The 15,943-nt window shown below is 28.6% G+C and overlaps 3 protein-coding genes across 4 annotated transcripts; 1 reads left to right on the forward strand and 2 right to left on the reverse strand.

The window, feature by feature from the left end:
• Nucleotides 1-1,104: 1,104 nt before the first annotated feature.
• On the forward strand, nucleotides 1,105-4,516 carry LOC145763473 (RNA-binding protein squid-like). 2 transcript variants are annotated; one of them, XM_082574925.1, is made up of 9 exons: nucleotides 1,105-1,568; nucleotides 1,936-1,976; nucleotides 2,104-2,231; nucleotides 2,437-2,589; nucleotides 2,767-2,898; nucleotides 3,280-3,337; nucleotides 3,644-3,676; nucleotides 4,013-4,149; nucleotides 4,381-4,516. In XM_082574925.1, the coding sequence occupies exons 1-9, from the start codon at nucleotides 1,240-1,242 to the stop codon at nucleotides 4,513-4,515; spliced, it is 1,146 nt and encodes a 381-aa protein (XP_082431051.1). In that variant the 5' UTR covers nucleotides 1,105-1,239; the 3' UTR covers nucleotide 4,516. The 2 variants fall into 2 exon arrangements, with proteins under 2 accessions (XP_082431051.1, XP_082431052.1); XM_082574926.1 differs by having other exon boundaries at nucleotides 1,106-1,568; nucleotides 4,013-4,135.
• Nucleotides 4,517-6,628: 2,112 nt separating this feature from the next.
• LOC145763249 (dnaJ homolog subfamily C member 27-like) lies at nucleotides 6,629-8,990 on the reverse strand. The gene is made up of 5 exons (XM_082574741.1): nucleotides 8,875-8,990; nucleotides 8,109-8,251; nucleotides 7,729-7,852; nucleotides 7,232-7,317; nucleotides 6,629-6,946 (listed from the first exon to the last, which is right to left on the reverse strand). Exons 1-5 carry the CDS (start codon nucleotides 8,954-8,956, stop codon nucleotides 6,773-6,775), a joined length of 609 nt encoding a protein of 202 aa, XP_082430867.1. The 5' UTR covers nucleotides 8,957-8,990; the 3' UTR covers nucleotides 6,629-6,772.
• Nucleotides 8,991-14,516: 5,526 nt separating this feature from the next.
• LOC145763339 (uncharacterized) lies at nucleotides 14,517-15,674 on the reverse strand. Its single transcript, XM_082574771.1, has 4 exons — nucleotides 15,515-15,674; nucleotides 15,139-15,386; nucleotides 14,919-15,026; nucleotides 14,517-14,691 (listed from the first exon to the last, which is right to left on the reverse strand). Exons 1-4 carry the CDS (start codon nucleotides 15,576-15,578, stop codon nucleotides 14,590-14,592), a joined length of 522 nt encoding a protein of 173 aa, XP_082430897.1. The 5' UTR covers nucleotides 15,579-15,674; the 3' UTR covers nucleotides 14,517-14,589.
• Nucleotides 15,675-15,943: the final 269 nt, after the last annotated feature.

Consider the following 15,943-nt stretch of genomic DNA (forward strand, 5'->3'; position numbering starts at 1 on the left):
AGTTTCAATTTTATTTTTACCAAAGAGATTCAGGGCATAAGTGCAACTTTAAGAAATATTTATTTTCTGAATTAATGCTCGACGAGATTTACTAATTAATTGACTATAACATTTGTATTCTAGATGTGAAATAAAAAGCGCAAAATATATTTTTACCACAGTATGTATAACCTTATGTACCAAAGTTTTTTCTTTATTGTTGCCGAGTTTTTTTTACATTTTCCACCCAAAAAAATTTAATTTTTGTTAATTTATTAATCCAGTAATATAAGATATGTTCTTTGTTAATTATTATATATATTATTATAGGGTTCTAATGCAGTAAAACTAGATTATAATAAAAACATCTGTTTCGAATATATAACTAAATTATTCTATAAATGCCATTGACTGTGTTTTGACACAAATTAATAATCCTATGGAATTTACACTTCAATTTTTGTTTTTTTGGTACTGGCGTATGTTTTGTATTGACCATATATAGAAAAGAATAAATTTTTGCGTTAATTTAAAAGTGTGTTTTTTTGGTTTAAAGTTTTTACATAAATTATATAATTTATACACTATGTCATTTTAAAGTATTAAAATAAGACCAAAAGTTCACACTAAACAACTTAAGTTTAAAATGTATTTAAAAAATTTAAAGCATAAACCATTAAATATACACTTTAATCTATACATTACTACTACATACCTTTTTATCCTTTTAAATAAACAGTTTGTGTTAGTTTAAATAAATGTGATAAAGTCTAAAATGGTTGTAATATTTTTACAATATATATTTACATTGATTTGCATAGCAAAAAATAAAATACTTGCCTATTTAAAAAAATAAAACTGTTTTTGTAATATGTTAACTCAAAATTATAATAAGTTTATTTAAAAATGTATTTCATTTAGTAATATCGAGGATAAACGAAAGTTTTAAAAACATTTTTTCTAATTTCTTTGTCTTTTCTCCTTTTTCATCGCGGGATAAATTACGCATGCGCGGAAATACTGGCGACCAATCAGAAGTCGAGTAGTAACACGTGATTAGGATGGCGTGGTCTGGAAATAAAAATTTTATTTCATTTGTGATAAGCGAGCTTAAACGAGGTCGTTATTTAACGATAACTGGAAAAATTAGCGAAGCAAGCCACGTGGTATTATCTTAATAGTTCTTTCTTATTTTTAGTGTCACATTTTACGGTTAGGACACGCTAATAGTTTTTAAGAATCCGTGTATTTATTAAAAAGATGGCGGACAACGGTGAAGAAATAAAACAAGAGGTCGCCGAACAACAACCCGAAGAAGAACCAAAAGAAACTTCACTAGGAGAAGACCCAGAATGTACAGAAACCACAGATAATACAAACGAACAAATAAATACCGAACCTGAAGCCGAATTAAAAGTTGAAGCTACTGCCGAACTAACAGAAACAAACGAAAGTCCCGAAAATGGAGACACAAAAGCGGAACCTGCTCCTGAAAATGGCGACGGTGACGCAACAGAGAAAACAGAAACGGAAGAAGCAGCTACAGATGGAGAAGGAAATTTAATAAACGCAACAGAAGATAACGACTTGTAAGTTACACAATTTGAATTTTTAGTAAAATAAAGCAAAGACAATTAACTCTATAAAATAAGGGTTGTGACTTAAATGTGAAACTTTAAAAAATTCAAAATTGAATTTTTGCACACTTGGGGTAAAAAGGGGTTTAAAAATAATTAAATTTTTTGTCACAGCCCTTAACCATTGCTTTAAAGTTTTTATTTTTAAATTGCTATGATGTTTGTAATTTGCGTCCGACAATAATGTAGTGACGGTGCCTGCCGTTATTTGACTACATTGATTCGCTTGTTGAAAATATTAATCTGAGCTTTGTTTATGTTTAGAATCATTTCCTTAAATTTTAACTTAAAAATATTAATTTCGGAATTTTTTTTGTAGAAAAATGTTTGTTGGAGGCTTATCTTGGGATACTGAAGTCTGTGAGTTAAAGTTTTATTTTTTTATTAGATTTCCTGTTAGTTTTGAAATAAGCCAAAACATTGGCCCTTAAAAATAATATTTTTTCTTGAATTTAAAGCCAACTGAAATTTAATTTCTAATTTTTAGTCGGTCTTAAAGATTATTTTTCCCAATTTGGAGAAGTAAAGGATTGCACGATTAAAAAAGATAGTAAAACGGAACGATCTCGTGGATTCGGATTCGTTCTTTTTGCAACTGAAGAAGCAGTGCAGAAAGTAAATTTTAATTATTTTTTTTCCTACACTAAAAGTTGAATTATCGAGATTTTTAGTTTTTTTCAATTGGTGATGATTACAACTAGTTATCCCTGTCTGATATACAATGCTGATAACTTCCGCATCGCTATGAGCCAATTCTGATCCTCGAAAGTCTAAAATTTTAATAACTATCAATATTTTTTACAAGTTGAACTTATTTTAGGTTTTAAACACTCCTCACCATGAACTTGATGGGCGAAAAATTGACCCAAAACGAGCCCAAGCACAAAGATTGGATGGGAAACTATTTGCAGGTGGTCTTAACCCAGACACCGATGATGAAGTTATCAAAGAATATTTCGAACAGTACGGAGAGGTTGGTATAAACTAAATACCAAAAATTTTAATTTATAAAAGGGTTCGATTTTAAAAAAGAGTAAAAACTATCTGTTTGTTATCCACTTCCTTCAAACGTGAAGTTTTTTTAAACAATAAGGTAATATATGTTGTAAAATCAAAATTTACAAAAATTTAAAATCTTGTTTTTAATTAGGTCGAAGTTTTCGAAAGACCGAAGGACAAGCAAACTAACAGAGCTCGTGGATTCTGTTTCGTTACTTTCAAAAAAGATGGTGTTCTCGCTTTGGCCATTAAAGAAAGGCAGCAAGAAATTGATGGAAAACAGGTTAGGATTTTTTGTCAATTTGTTTTTGGTACTTATAAATTAATATACAGAATCAAATGTATGTATATTAATTGGATATGGTTAAATAAAATAAAAAATTGCATGGATTTAACCCTTACCTATTCACAATTCACGCAATTAATTTAACCCATTTAATGTACAGTTGCTCTTGTATATATATTTTATAAACATTGAATACTTTTATGTTATTTCATAAATAATGTTCAAATTCCTTAAATTGGTGATGATTACAATTAGTTATCCCTGTCTGATAAACAATGCTGATAACTACCGCATCGCTATGAACCAATTTAATAAAGTTTAAATTTTTTACGGGCTCCCAAAATCTATTATTTTAAAATTTCAAAATTTTGTTTTCAGATTGAAGTAAAAGAAGCACAACAGCAAGATAGGAATAGAAATAGAGGAATGGGTAGAGGTGAATTTTTCTAACTATGTCAGAGTCTGTTTAAAATTGCAAAACAGGCTTAACCTTTGAGTGCATTATTTTTTTAAATACTTTAAATTTAAAATGATACTAAATTTTTATTTTTTTATCCCATATTTAAAACCTGGTTTTGCAATTTTAAATAGTTTTTTTGACTGGACAATGATTATAAAAACCCATGTGTCTGAATAAGTGTGAAGATAACATCTGCATCGCTGTGAGTCAAAAATTAAGACCAAAATATTAGGGACAACTTTTTAAAAGTTTTTTTTTTTACATTAAATTTTTATTTTATAGGATGGCCAGGACAAGGATATGGTGGGGGTGGAGGTATTTATAAAATTTAAATTAATTTTACCCTAAATTATTTATTTCTTTATCAATTTTATGTTAAAGTTTTTTTATACAAATTTTTACCTTAAAAAATTCTATGTTTTTAAGTGTTTTTCTATAAGATTTTAACTTATGTTATTATGTTTCTTTTCTTAAATTTAATTGGTAATGATTACAATTAGTTATCCCTGTCTTATAAACAATGATGATTACTAAAAATGAACCAATTTTAACATAAAAAGATTCTTATTTAAAATTATTTTCTATGAATAAAAATGAAAAACAGTTTTGTAATTTTTTATTAAAATAACATTTTAAACTAATTTTATTCAGGTTTTGGGTATGCAGGGTACCCGGGTGGATATGAAAGCTACGGCAGTTTTGGGGGGTACGGACAAGGAGGGGGTTATGGGGGTTATGGTAATTATGGCGGATACAATCCGGGGTATGGAGGAGGTAAGACTTCGAAAGTGAGCCGCCACACTTTCTTATTTTATTTTTTCTTTTAAGTTAACTTCAGTGGTTTGCAACCTTTCAAACATAAAAAGAGTTAAAAAAATGCAAACCACTGATTTAAATAAATATACAATCATTTAAAAAACAATAAAATTCTTTTTTTGCTCATTTTTAAAACTTAAAATTTTGTTACCTCTTGCGTAAATTTTTGTGCCCACCCCTTAATCTAGGTTTTATTTAAGCAGGGCCCCAACAACAGCAGGGAGGGGCCGGGAAGGCACCGCGGAGGGGGATGGGAGGATACTCGTATAAACCATACTAGTAACTACAATCGCCGTGGTAACTTCCATGGCACTTACCAAGGGTATCACAACTACTAGATAGTAAGGTAAATTAAGTTTAAATATTTTTTATAGTTTTGAAATATTAAATTATGTTATATTTACAATCATGTAGGTATTTGCTTAATTTTTTTCAAGTTTTAATAAATGCGTTTTTTGTGTAGCCATAATACACGATAATTTATAATTTGTCTGAGGCTAAATGCAATTAAATTCTAAAGAAATATCACTTTTTATTGCTCTAAATCCTTTTAATTTGTATGAAGTAGAATTTTTATTAAAAAAAAATGATAAAAATTATTGATGAGCTTAAAAGTAAAACTTTTTTAATGCTGTTAAAAACTTAAAAATTCATGAAAAGAAAAGTTAGTTTTTTGAAGAAAGTTTCGAGTTTTTATGACTTTGATTCTTTTCACATAGGAGCCAACGTAGCCTCGCTACGCAGAGCTGGACGTGTGCAAAAGTTGGAGTCCCATTTTAAAAAAAATTTAAGCTAGATTTTAAAAACATATAGCGCCTTTTTATTTTAGAGTTTATTTTATCCAAACATTATCTTTGTAAATTAGTTTTTTCTTTGTTAGATTTTTCAGTTTTTTGTTTATTATAATACCTTGAGATGATTAATGTTAGTTTTAAATGATAGTCGAGAATTAAAGTTAATTTTGTGTAAAATACCCCCCCTAAACCCCCTCTGACATTTCCTTGCCATCTACCGACCAACACATGAAGGAAATGAATTTTCTGGACACCGAAAAAGCTAAAATTGGGTAATTTGCTCTCATATGGCTGTAGTGCCCCCTCCCAGTTTTAGTTCTCTCGATGCTCTAATGGTTAAAAATTTTGTAATGGCAAAAAATTAAACTTTTCAAACCATTGTGAGCTCATAGTTGTTTTGCCCCGATTACAAATCTATCTGTCGTCTGTGTTTTACAAAAACCTTTTTATCAAAGTTTAAATTTAGGCCTTTAATCTGTAAGTGCTTGGGTAGTTTGTGTTTTTCTTTCTATTAAGTTAGTTTGGATGGTCAATCATGGTATTTTTATGCATATAATTTACTATTAAACATCTTTTAATTATCTCAAAGTAAGTTAGCTGGTTTTTAGTCGATTTAGTTAGTTTTAATAAGTAAAATAACTTATTATTGTAGGTGTTAAATGTTAGTTTTCTAAAGAAGTTGAATTAGACTTAAGTTAAAAGTTGTTTGTTATTTATATTCTTTTTCTTTTGGTTATAGCATAACTAGCAAGCACTTGCAGATATTGGCCTTTTGAAAAAATATTGCAACTTAACAACACTTGTTTTTTATTTTTAGTCCGATAATATCAGCGCCAAAGAAAATACAACTACTTTGTGATTTTGGATCAAAATTCTATCCTTAACATGTAACATACTGCTATCAACACATCATGTTTTATTGTTTTTTGCTTTGTTTTTTTCCTGTACAATAAATATTTCTATTCCTAAAAAAATGTTTCTGTTAGTAAGGTCAAATGTTGATACAGAAAGCTGTACTTCTAAACTCATATAGTTTACTGAAAGTGTGAGGAGTTAGATATGCTAACCTAATCACATTTTCAAATATGCTATTTCTACTATTTTTTTTTGTATATATAAATTTATCCTTGATGTGGGAAGGTCGAATGCGCAACTTAAACATAGACTAACATCAGTTACTCCGACCCAGTCCCAAGTTGCCTTGAGCAGTTTGGGGGTTTTATGTAGAATATAGTTGCTCGTTAATTATGGTGTTGTTTAAGTGCTGGCTTGGTGGGAGTTTATAGCGCCTTACTTAAGGGTGCTACAACATGAGAGCAGTAGGGGTTATACCTTTACAACCTTGCTTGCTCTAACTCTCAGTAATTAGAAGTTTGTTTTAATGGTAATAAGAGTTCCTGTTGCTTACTTTTTTGGGGGCCATTAGAAACCTGTACCTTATCTAACCAATTTTAAGTTAATTTACTGCATAGAATGTAAAAAAAATTAAATTGCAAAGCTTCAAACCCTAAACATTATGGAAAATATAACGTTGTTAATCTTAAGTGTACTTGCGAACTACTAACATTTTTGTTCATAAAAAAATTTTAACACTTAATGAAGTATTTTATTTAAATAAACAAATACAAACACTACACTAAAAAAGGTAAATTGGCAAAATTGAGATTTGTTTTCACAGTAAGATTAAGGTAAATTTGGCACAATAACAAAATTGCATGAAATTTAAAAACTAGTTTGGCAAAATAACAAAAAGAAGTAAGCTAAGTGCATTGGGACTAAAAGTTGTTAAAATCTTAAACCTTCAAGCTGTAGTAGAAGGCCTAACTGAATTTAGTTTTTTTGAGGTAACAACAGCAGATAACAACTCGTTAAACATTTTTAAAACATTAGCCCCACTTAGTGCTGAGGTTTCGTAGTAAGGTAGTTTGTGAGAACTTGACCATTTGCGAGCTTCTGCCATTGATACACAGTTTTTCTAGATTTAAAATAGTTAAGTGTTAGTAATCCTATTACTGGTTTTCAAAAGCTGAGTTTTTTGTATTTAAATTAGTTCTAGTTTGTTGAATTTAGTCAACCATTTAGATTTAATTACAAACAATTTAAATTGAGTATTTTACATAATAGGGTAACAACAATTTTAGGTATGATATATAGCATATTAAGCTCTAATGTTAACTTTTTACAATTTTGTTTAATTGTAACATGTCACTACAAATAAATAATTTAAGGTAATGTTATTACTCAAAAGTTTTGAAATTACATTTGCTCTTAAGTCAGCTTTATTTCCAACCACATAAATACTTGCATTCGATGTTCCAAACTTTCCCAATTCCCTGAACCAAGTTTCTGTAATTTATAAACAAAACTTTCTTTTAAAAACTGGTTGAAACCACAAATTAAACAACCAGCATTCTAATTATCATTTTTTTATCTTTGTCCTGGTGGGAAGGTTGACTCACGACCTAAGCAGTAACATCAGCTACCCCAACCCAGTCTTTAATTGCCTAAGGCAGTTTGGGATATTATAGAATATTATAACCCCGAACTTTATGTGGTGTAGCAAGTGTTCTGGCTTTTTGTTATTAACACTCCGCTATTATTCAGTCAGTTTCATCTAAAACCACAAAAAGGAATAAAGGACTTGTGGTAATAAAAATAAATTTATTACGACAAGGTCTAAAATTAACATTCTCAAAAAAAAAGAAAAAACAACTACAGTTAGAAAAATTTATATTAAAAATTTAACACTAAAATTACCTAAACTTTCAAAAGTACTCCGGTCTGTTACATCAAACACTAAAAAGCAAGCATCAGTTCCACTATAAAGCTCAGTTCTGACATCATAATACTGATTGTCACCCGACAAATCCCATAAATGAACCTAAATTTGAATTAAAGTTTATTTTCTTTTTTATTCACAGAAGTTTTCGATTCACAAATGCTAGACAAATTATATGATTACATAAGTAACGTAATGCTATAACAAAATAAGGACAATTTTAATTCCATGGTTTAAAACATAAGGTAGAAGATCAATCTTCTATTTATGGTTTTCAAAAATTAAAAAACAGTTCATTTAAAAATAAAATTATAATCCGTAAACTATTTTTTTATATATTTATCTTTAATATTTTTACCCTAAGTGGTAAACCTTTAACAGTTTGAACTTTAAATCCATAATCTACACCCACAGTGGCATGATAACATTGACTAAATTTGCTCTCACAAAAATGTTTTATGAGACAAGTTTTTCCACATCCTGAGTCACCAAGTGCTATAACTAAATGAAAATTAATTTAGAATTTTTCCACAATATGCTAGAATTTGTTTTTTTTTTCTTCTGATTTGAAACCTTTTTAGACTGCCAAAAATAAGAATAATTAGGGTCATAATTTAAAATCCCCAATGCTCCCATGTTATAGCGTCTGAGTAGGGCGCTATAAACAGTGTGAGTGAACTCCTGCTAAGCCAACACTTAATCAGCAGCGTAATTTAACCGGCATTGAGGTGTAGTAGAAAGAACACTTGCTTTACCACCATAAGGTCGTGGGTTCAATCACCACTTATCTCATGCTGTAGCGGCCTTGAGTAAGGCGCTATAAACGGTATGAACTACTGCTGAGCCAGCACTTAATCAGCAATATAATTATTGGGCAATTATAATCTATAATATCTCAAACTGTTAAAGGCAACTCGAGACTGGGTCGGAGTAACTGATGTTACTCTATGTTTAGGTTGTAAAGTTGACCTTAAACAAATATAAAAAAAATTGTAAATGATATTTCACATTTCCAACACTATTTTTTATTCATTCCTAAAGATTTTTTTAGATTTAACGTTTACACTTATTCGTCACAACCCCATTTTACCTCAAAAAAACCTCAGTCAAATTACAATATGTACCTTTAACCCATACAATACTTTCTACAGATTTTTTAACTTTCTTCTCGACTTCAGTTGGGGTCCAGTTTAAAAAATTGTCCATTTTCACGAAAACAAATCGAACATGCCGCGTCCTTGGTTACGTTTTATTGTGACGTATGCTCAGTAGACCATGAAATAGATTAAATAAACTAGGATTTTCGAAAAATTATTTTCTTAAATATGCACTTGTTTTTACTAATATTACAATATATTAGTGTTTAAAGTAACAAGAAATTTTAAAAGGGGAAATTTTAGTAGTTACGAAACTTGTAAACTTGCTGATATGCTGGCACTTACATAACAACTTATTATGGTTCGAAATCTTAGATTTCGAAACATATTGTTATTGTCATTATATTTATTATTATGGTTCGAAATCTTAGATTTCGAAACATATTGTTATTGTCATTATATTTATTATTATTATTATTGTTTTTATTCTTATTTGACGAATTTTGAAAGACGATAACTTTTGTTCTTTAAAACTAAAAGTTCTAAATTTTTGAAATGTTTGTTATTATCCCAACGAATCGCAAACCTCCTATTAACGACATTTAATTATCACTAATTACTAATTAATATATTTTATTATTAAAATTTAAAGATTAAATTTGCTGAAATTTTAATATGTTGTTGGTATTATTATTTTGTATGTTGCTATTTAAAATGAAGATTTAACTCTAGCTAAATATCGTTTAATCATTATTTTTGTTTTTTTTATAAAATAATGAATCAGTGTGAGTTTAACGCTTGAATAATTTAATAGCGTTCTGGTCGCCGTCAAAAATCGTCCTTTTCGCTGTCCATTAAAGTAAAAAATATTGGTTGAAAATTTAAGTAAAATGTTAAAATATAAGTAAAAAATGTGTAAAATTTTTGTTTTAATTGTTTTGTTATTATTATATTTTAATACTTGTTTGATTACTAAAAAATTAAGATCGGTATTTTGCTTTTAAATTTAGTTTACTTTTATATTACAATATCAATGAGTGCGTGTTCGCTTGTTAAAATTATGTTTAAATATAAAAAAAGTTCATATTTAAATTTATAATTTAATTAATAAACCTACTAAAAAAATTATATTTATAAAAAAGAATCAAACAATTTCGAACCATATTTTATTTATCAAATAAATCTAGTTATTATTATGGTTCGAAATCTTAGATTTCGAAACATATTGTTATTGTCCGTATATTTATTATTATTTTTATTTTTATTCTTACTAATCCGAATTTTGAAATCGAATAACTTTTGTTCTTTAAAACTAAAAGTTCTAAATTTTTAGTATGTTTGTTATTATCCCAACGAATCGCAAACCTCCTATTTACAACTTTTAATTATCACTAATTACTAATTAATATATTTTATTATTAAAATTAAAAGATTAAAATTTTTGAAATTTTAATATGTTGCTGGTATTATTATTTTGTATGTTGCTATTTAAAATGAAGATTTAACTCTAGCTAAATATCGTTTAATCATTATTTTTGTTTTTTTATAAAATAATGAATCAGTGTGAGTTTAACGCGTGAATAATTTAATAGCGTTCTGGTCGCCGTCAAAAATCGTCCTTATCGCTGTCCATTAAAGTAAAAAATAATGGTTGAAAATTTAAGTAAAATGTTAAAATATAAGTAAAAAATGTGTAAAATTTTTGTTTTAATTGTTTCGTTATTATTATATTTCAATACTTGTTTGATTACTAAAAATTAAGATCTGTATTTTGCTTTTAAATTTAGTTTACTTTTATATTACAATATCAATGAGTGCGTGTTCGCTTGTTAAAATTAGGTTTAAATATAAAAAAGTTCATATTTAAATTTATAATTTAATTAATAAACCTACTAAATAAATTATATTTATAAAAAAGAATCAAACGATTTCGAACCATATTTTATTTATCAAATAAATCTAGTTATTATTGTTTTTATTCTTATTTGACGAATTTTGAAAGACGATAACTTTTGTTCTTTAAAAGTAAAAGTTCTAAATTTTTAGTATGTTTATTATTATCCCAACGAATCGCAAACCTCCTATTTACGACATTTAAATGTCACTAATTACTAATTAATATATTTTATTATTAAAATTTAAAGATTAAATTTGCTGAAATTTTAATATGTTGTTGGCATTATTATTTTGTATGTTGCTATTTAAAATGAAGATTTAACTCTAGCTAAATATCGTTTAATCATTATTTTAGTTTTTTTATAAAATAACGAATCAGTGTGAATTTAACGCTTGAATAATTTAATAGCGTTCTGGTCGCCGTCAAAAATCGTCCTTTTCGCTGTCTATTAAAGTAAAAAATATTGGTTGAAAATTTAAGTAAAATGTTAAAGTATAAGTCAAAAATGTGTAAAAATTTTTTTTTAATTATTTTGTTATTATTATATTTTAATACTAGTTTGATTACTAAAAAATTACGATAGGTATTTTGCTTTTAAATTTAGTTATTTTTCTATTACAATATCATTGAATGCGTGTTCGTTTGTTAAAATTAGGTTTAAATATAAAAAAGTTCATATTTAAATTTATAATTTAATTAATAAACCTACTAAATAAATTATATTTATAAAAAAGAATCAAACAATTTCGAACCATATTTTATTTATCAAATAAATCTAGTTCTTTTATTGTTTTTTCAAAATTGGGATATCTCAAAAAATATTCATTTTATAAACTGTTTATGTTTATTGCAATGCTGAGAAGAAATAAATGTGTAGTGTACGTGATAAAATTAAAGTGTACGTGTGGTATTAAACTTGCCTTGTCCTTGTAAATGTTTATCTGTTAACAAAACGGGCGTTTCCTGTTTTGTTACACAAGGTTAATAGGATTGACATACAAGGTTAGTGTGTATTACACTTTTATTTAAAAAAAAAACATTCGACAAAATTATCATTGATATGTATTAACCACAAATTACTTTGAATTGATTAATATTTTAGATTTAAGTAATTAATTGTTTAGAATGGTTGGTTAAGTATACTTGTAAGCACAAGTTTTAAATTCACATTTTTATACTACTTGATTCATGATAAATACCTATTAAAATACATAATTTTGGGACAAGTTTTAACATCTTGTTTTTAAAACAAAAAAAGAATTTAATTTGCATTTTATTCCTCGTTTGCTGGTTGCACGAAATTAAGCTTAGTCGCTGGAACGATACCAACTAGTTTCCTATATTGGTAAAGATTTCATAAATTGATCAGTTGTTTATTGCAAAATTGGTCAGAAAGTAATGTGCAGGCTGCTTGTTTTATTGCCTTGTTTTTGTAAAAAATTAGTTATTAAAAAAAGCGAATTGACTTGTTGTTTTAAACAAGGTCGGTGTGATTGACATACAAGGTTAGTGTGTATTACCCTTTTTTATTTCTTGTAAAATTTTTATTCTACTGTTTTAAATAGGGCTTTTAAACAAAACTCATAAAAAGGGGGTCACGTAAGTTGTCCAACAAAACATAATTACACTGCGGCTCTCTTAGATTCTCTCGTCTGGATTACGGTCCGAAAGAATTCTCACCTATGGCGAACGGTTCGTCAGAATTCTTTGCTATGGTAAACAAAACGTTTTTTTCTCTTCGTTGGGGGCCTGTCTGGCAATTAACAACAAACTTAAATAGGGTTGGGGTAAGGGGTAAATATATTTAAAGACTTAGATGATGTCTGCAGAGGTAAAACAACCTTCTATGTTCAGTAAAGTCGCAAACTTAAAACAATAGGTCTTGTCTGATGACTACTAATTAGCAACAAGCGTACTGCCTAGTTTGAGACTTAATCGAACTTATAACTGTTTAATTAAACTATATTACACTATAAAGTAGTAATTTTATTTTTTCCTATGGATAGCAGCTTTCCTAAATTCTTTTCTCTGAATTGCGGTTCGAGAGAATTCTCTCCTACAGTAAACGGCACGTTGTTTTATTTAGAGCCGGACAACATACGTGATCCAAAAAAGTTACTGTACTGTGTGTATTAAAATTTGGTTTATTTATAATACATTGCATTTTTATGTTTCAATTTTTATTGCCAAAAATCAGATACAACATTTGACAAAGTTAAAGTATTAACCGTGGTTAACATTGGTTATTATTCCAGATCAAAAAAACAGAAGGGCACTGGAGCATTTGTTGCGTCTTGTGGACTGTTAAAAAATCCTTTGAAGGTTCTTCCAGGATTCATTTGAACCTTAACAAAAAAAGTTAAAATGTCAAATCATGAGCTAAGTCACTAAATACATTTCACAACCACTTAACATATAAATCGTCCTAATAAAATAGCTATTGTTACCGAAGCTCAAAAAAAACTCTGCTTTAGATTTTATAACGTGTTACGTAGGCGTGTAAAATAATTGAATAATTTTTGTAACCAATCATCACCTGAAATCCCATTTTGTTATGGCCCGCATGGTTATTTGGAAATCCTGGGTGCCACAAAGAGGTTCTTGGGATCCAAAAATCACCGTTACGAAGTCGAATTCCACCGTTCTAAAAAAAAAAGTAAATGTATTTTACTTTAACTTAGTACGAAGAAAAAACGAGAACAAGAAAAAATTTTAACCTCGTAGCTCGAGCCAAGCCAAACATTGACAAATTGCCAGTTTCCATTCAAGTAAATGTTCCAATTATTTTGGACGTATTCGTAAAACAAGTTGTACTGCTGCTCTGATGCAATCTCGGCCATTTTTCCACCGTGGAATTCACAAAGACCTTCAGCCTGGGCAAAAGTATAACCACCACGAACAGTTGTATAGATCAACCTGTAGCACTTGTTATCATACACCACACCTTTGCATTGCGGGTTTTCTAGACAAATAAAAAGTACGTGGTTATTAACAGCTTAATTTGTGTACGTTAAGCATGCTGACAAATGTGATACTGCTGTAAAAATGAACATGTGCAAAGCATTGGTTAACTTGGAATATTTCAACTTAACCTACACAGTTTAAGTTTTTTTGTTAAATTTTTTAAACTTATACTTACCGCAATAGTTACTTCCATCAACCCATCCAAGACAACCCAACGAGAACACAATAAAAATAACTTTTAAAGACATTTTCCTCAAGTTTTTTCTAAAATACGAAGTGTATAAGCTATTTCCCGTATTATAATATATAAATATTTTGTCTTAAGGTGTTAAGAAAAAAACGAAGACTTTTTGTCTTCTCAATTGCCGGCCTTGTTTTAAAGCAAATGCGAGCCAGTTTACCGCGCTACTTAATGTAAACGGTCACGTACACAGATGTTAAATGGCTTTTGCATAAAAAAAATGTGTTTGCAAAATTGGTTAAGTTAAACTCGCCCATTTTCTAAAAAAGTTTAATCATTTACAAAAGTTTATTAGGCAAACGTAATATTAAATCTGTTAAGACATTACAATCATTGTGTTTTATAAACTCGTACTTCTTTTGAAGAGATTTCTTATTTAAACTCTAGTACATGTAATTTAATTTAGAATTTTTTTATTTTTACAGTCAAATATTTATTTACGTATTTTTGGTTTTAATGCTAGCACGGTTGCTTGTTAAAGAATTACTTTACCTCAACCTCAGACACTTGATGTATATTTTTTGTAATCTACAATAAATCATTACACATACAAGACAACATTCAAAATTAATTTGATTCAACTTTTATTGCCAAAATTCAAATACAACATTTGACAAAGTTGTCATTATTCAAAGTATGGTTAATGACCAAGTTCGAAATAACAGAACGGAACTGGGCCATGAAGGTTGCTTGATGGGCTGTTATAGAATCCTCTTAAGTTTCTAGCAGGGTTCAACCGTACCTTAAATAAATTAAAATATTTTATAAGTACTGTAATTTTACATTTAAAACACTTTTACACACTGTTTAAATACACAAATTACGATATAGAAACAAGTGGAATCAAACCCCAGATCTTAAAAACTGTAATTTGCCCAACGTACTCTATGTAAAAAGAATTTAACCCAATGTTATATTTATTCATGTATTAAAAAATTATATTACAAATTTTTAAATCAATTATTTTACCTGGAATCCCATATAATCATGTCCTGCGCTGTTAGTTGGGAAACCGTGGTGCCACAATTCGTCTCTTGGGATCCAAAAGTCGCCGCTTGAAAGTAAAATCCCTCCGTTCTAAAAGTAAAAAATCGCATTTAAGACAAAAAATGCCTTAAAACAGATATTGTAGCAAATGTTAATTGAGATTACAAAAACTTCGACATTAAAAAAAACAACAACATTTTACTTGGTATTTTGAGTTCAGCCTAATGTTGACATATTGCCAATTTCCATCCAAGTAAGTGCTCCAAGTCTCCTGGATGTAGTTGTAGAACAAGTTGTACTGTTGCTCCGAAGCAACCTCAGCCAGTTTTCCACCGTGGAATTCACAAATCTCTCTAGACTGTGCCAAGGTAAACCCGCTTCTAGGAGCAACTGTCTGAATCAACCTGTAGCACTTGTTATCATACACCACACCTTTGCATTTTGGTTGTTCTAAACAGAAGCAATTACGTGGTTAGATAAAAGAATAAGCTTTGTATAGGGAATTAAATAGATATTGTAAGTATGTTAAAATATAGATCAATATTAGTTTAAGTAAGTGAAATTAGATTTAAACTTACCGCACCCTCCGTGCACCAAACCGACACAGACCAAGGCAAATGTGACAATAAGTTTTAAAGACATTTCGTTAAAATTTTTCTAAAAAAAGATTTAAAGTTAAGTTTTGCAGTAAATCAAAAATACGAAAAACACAATTAGTCTTCAGTACACTTTCTTTAACTAATAGTTGGTTAAACAACTAGTAAAGTGGCAGTTATGACTTTTCGTAAGCCAACAACTGCATTTAGATGTAAGTTTAGGTCGGTATTTATAGGCAATTTTTAATCCGAAATGTAACTGTCTGCTGACATTTCATAAACATACATATGAACTATTTTAATTAAAATCGGTTTAGTCTGTCATTTTTGGAGATAACCTTAGTCACCGTGCGCTATTGTTATTATTAAAAGGGATTAAAGTTATTAAAGGTTTTAAAGGGATTAAAAAAA

The sequence above is a fragment of the Corella eumyota genome, chromosome 1 (genome assembly GCF_963082875.1).
Source record: "Corella eumyota chromosome 1, kaCorEumy4.1, whole genome shotgun sequence".
Classification (NCBI taxonomy): Eukaryota; Metazoa; Chordata; class Ascidiacea; order Phlebobranchia; family Corellidae; genus Corella; species Corella eumyota.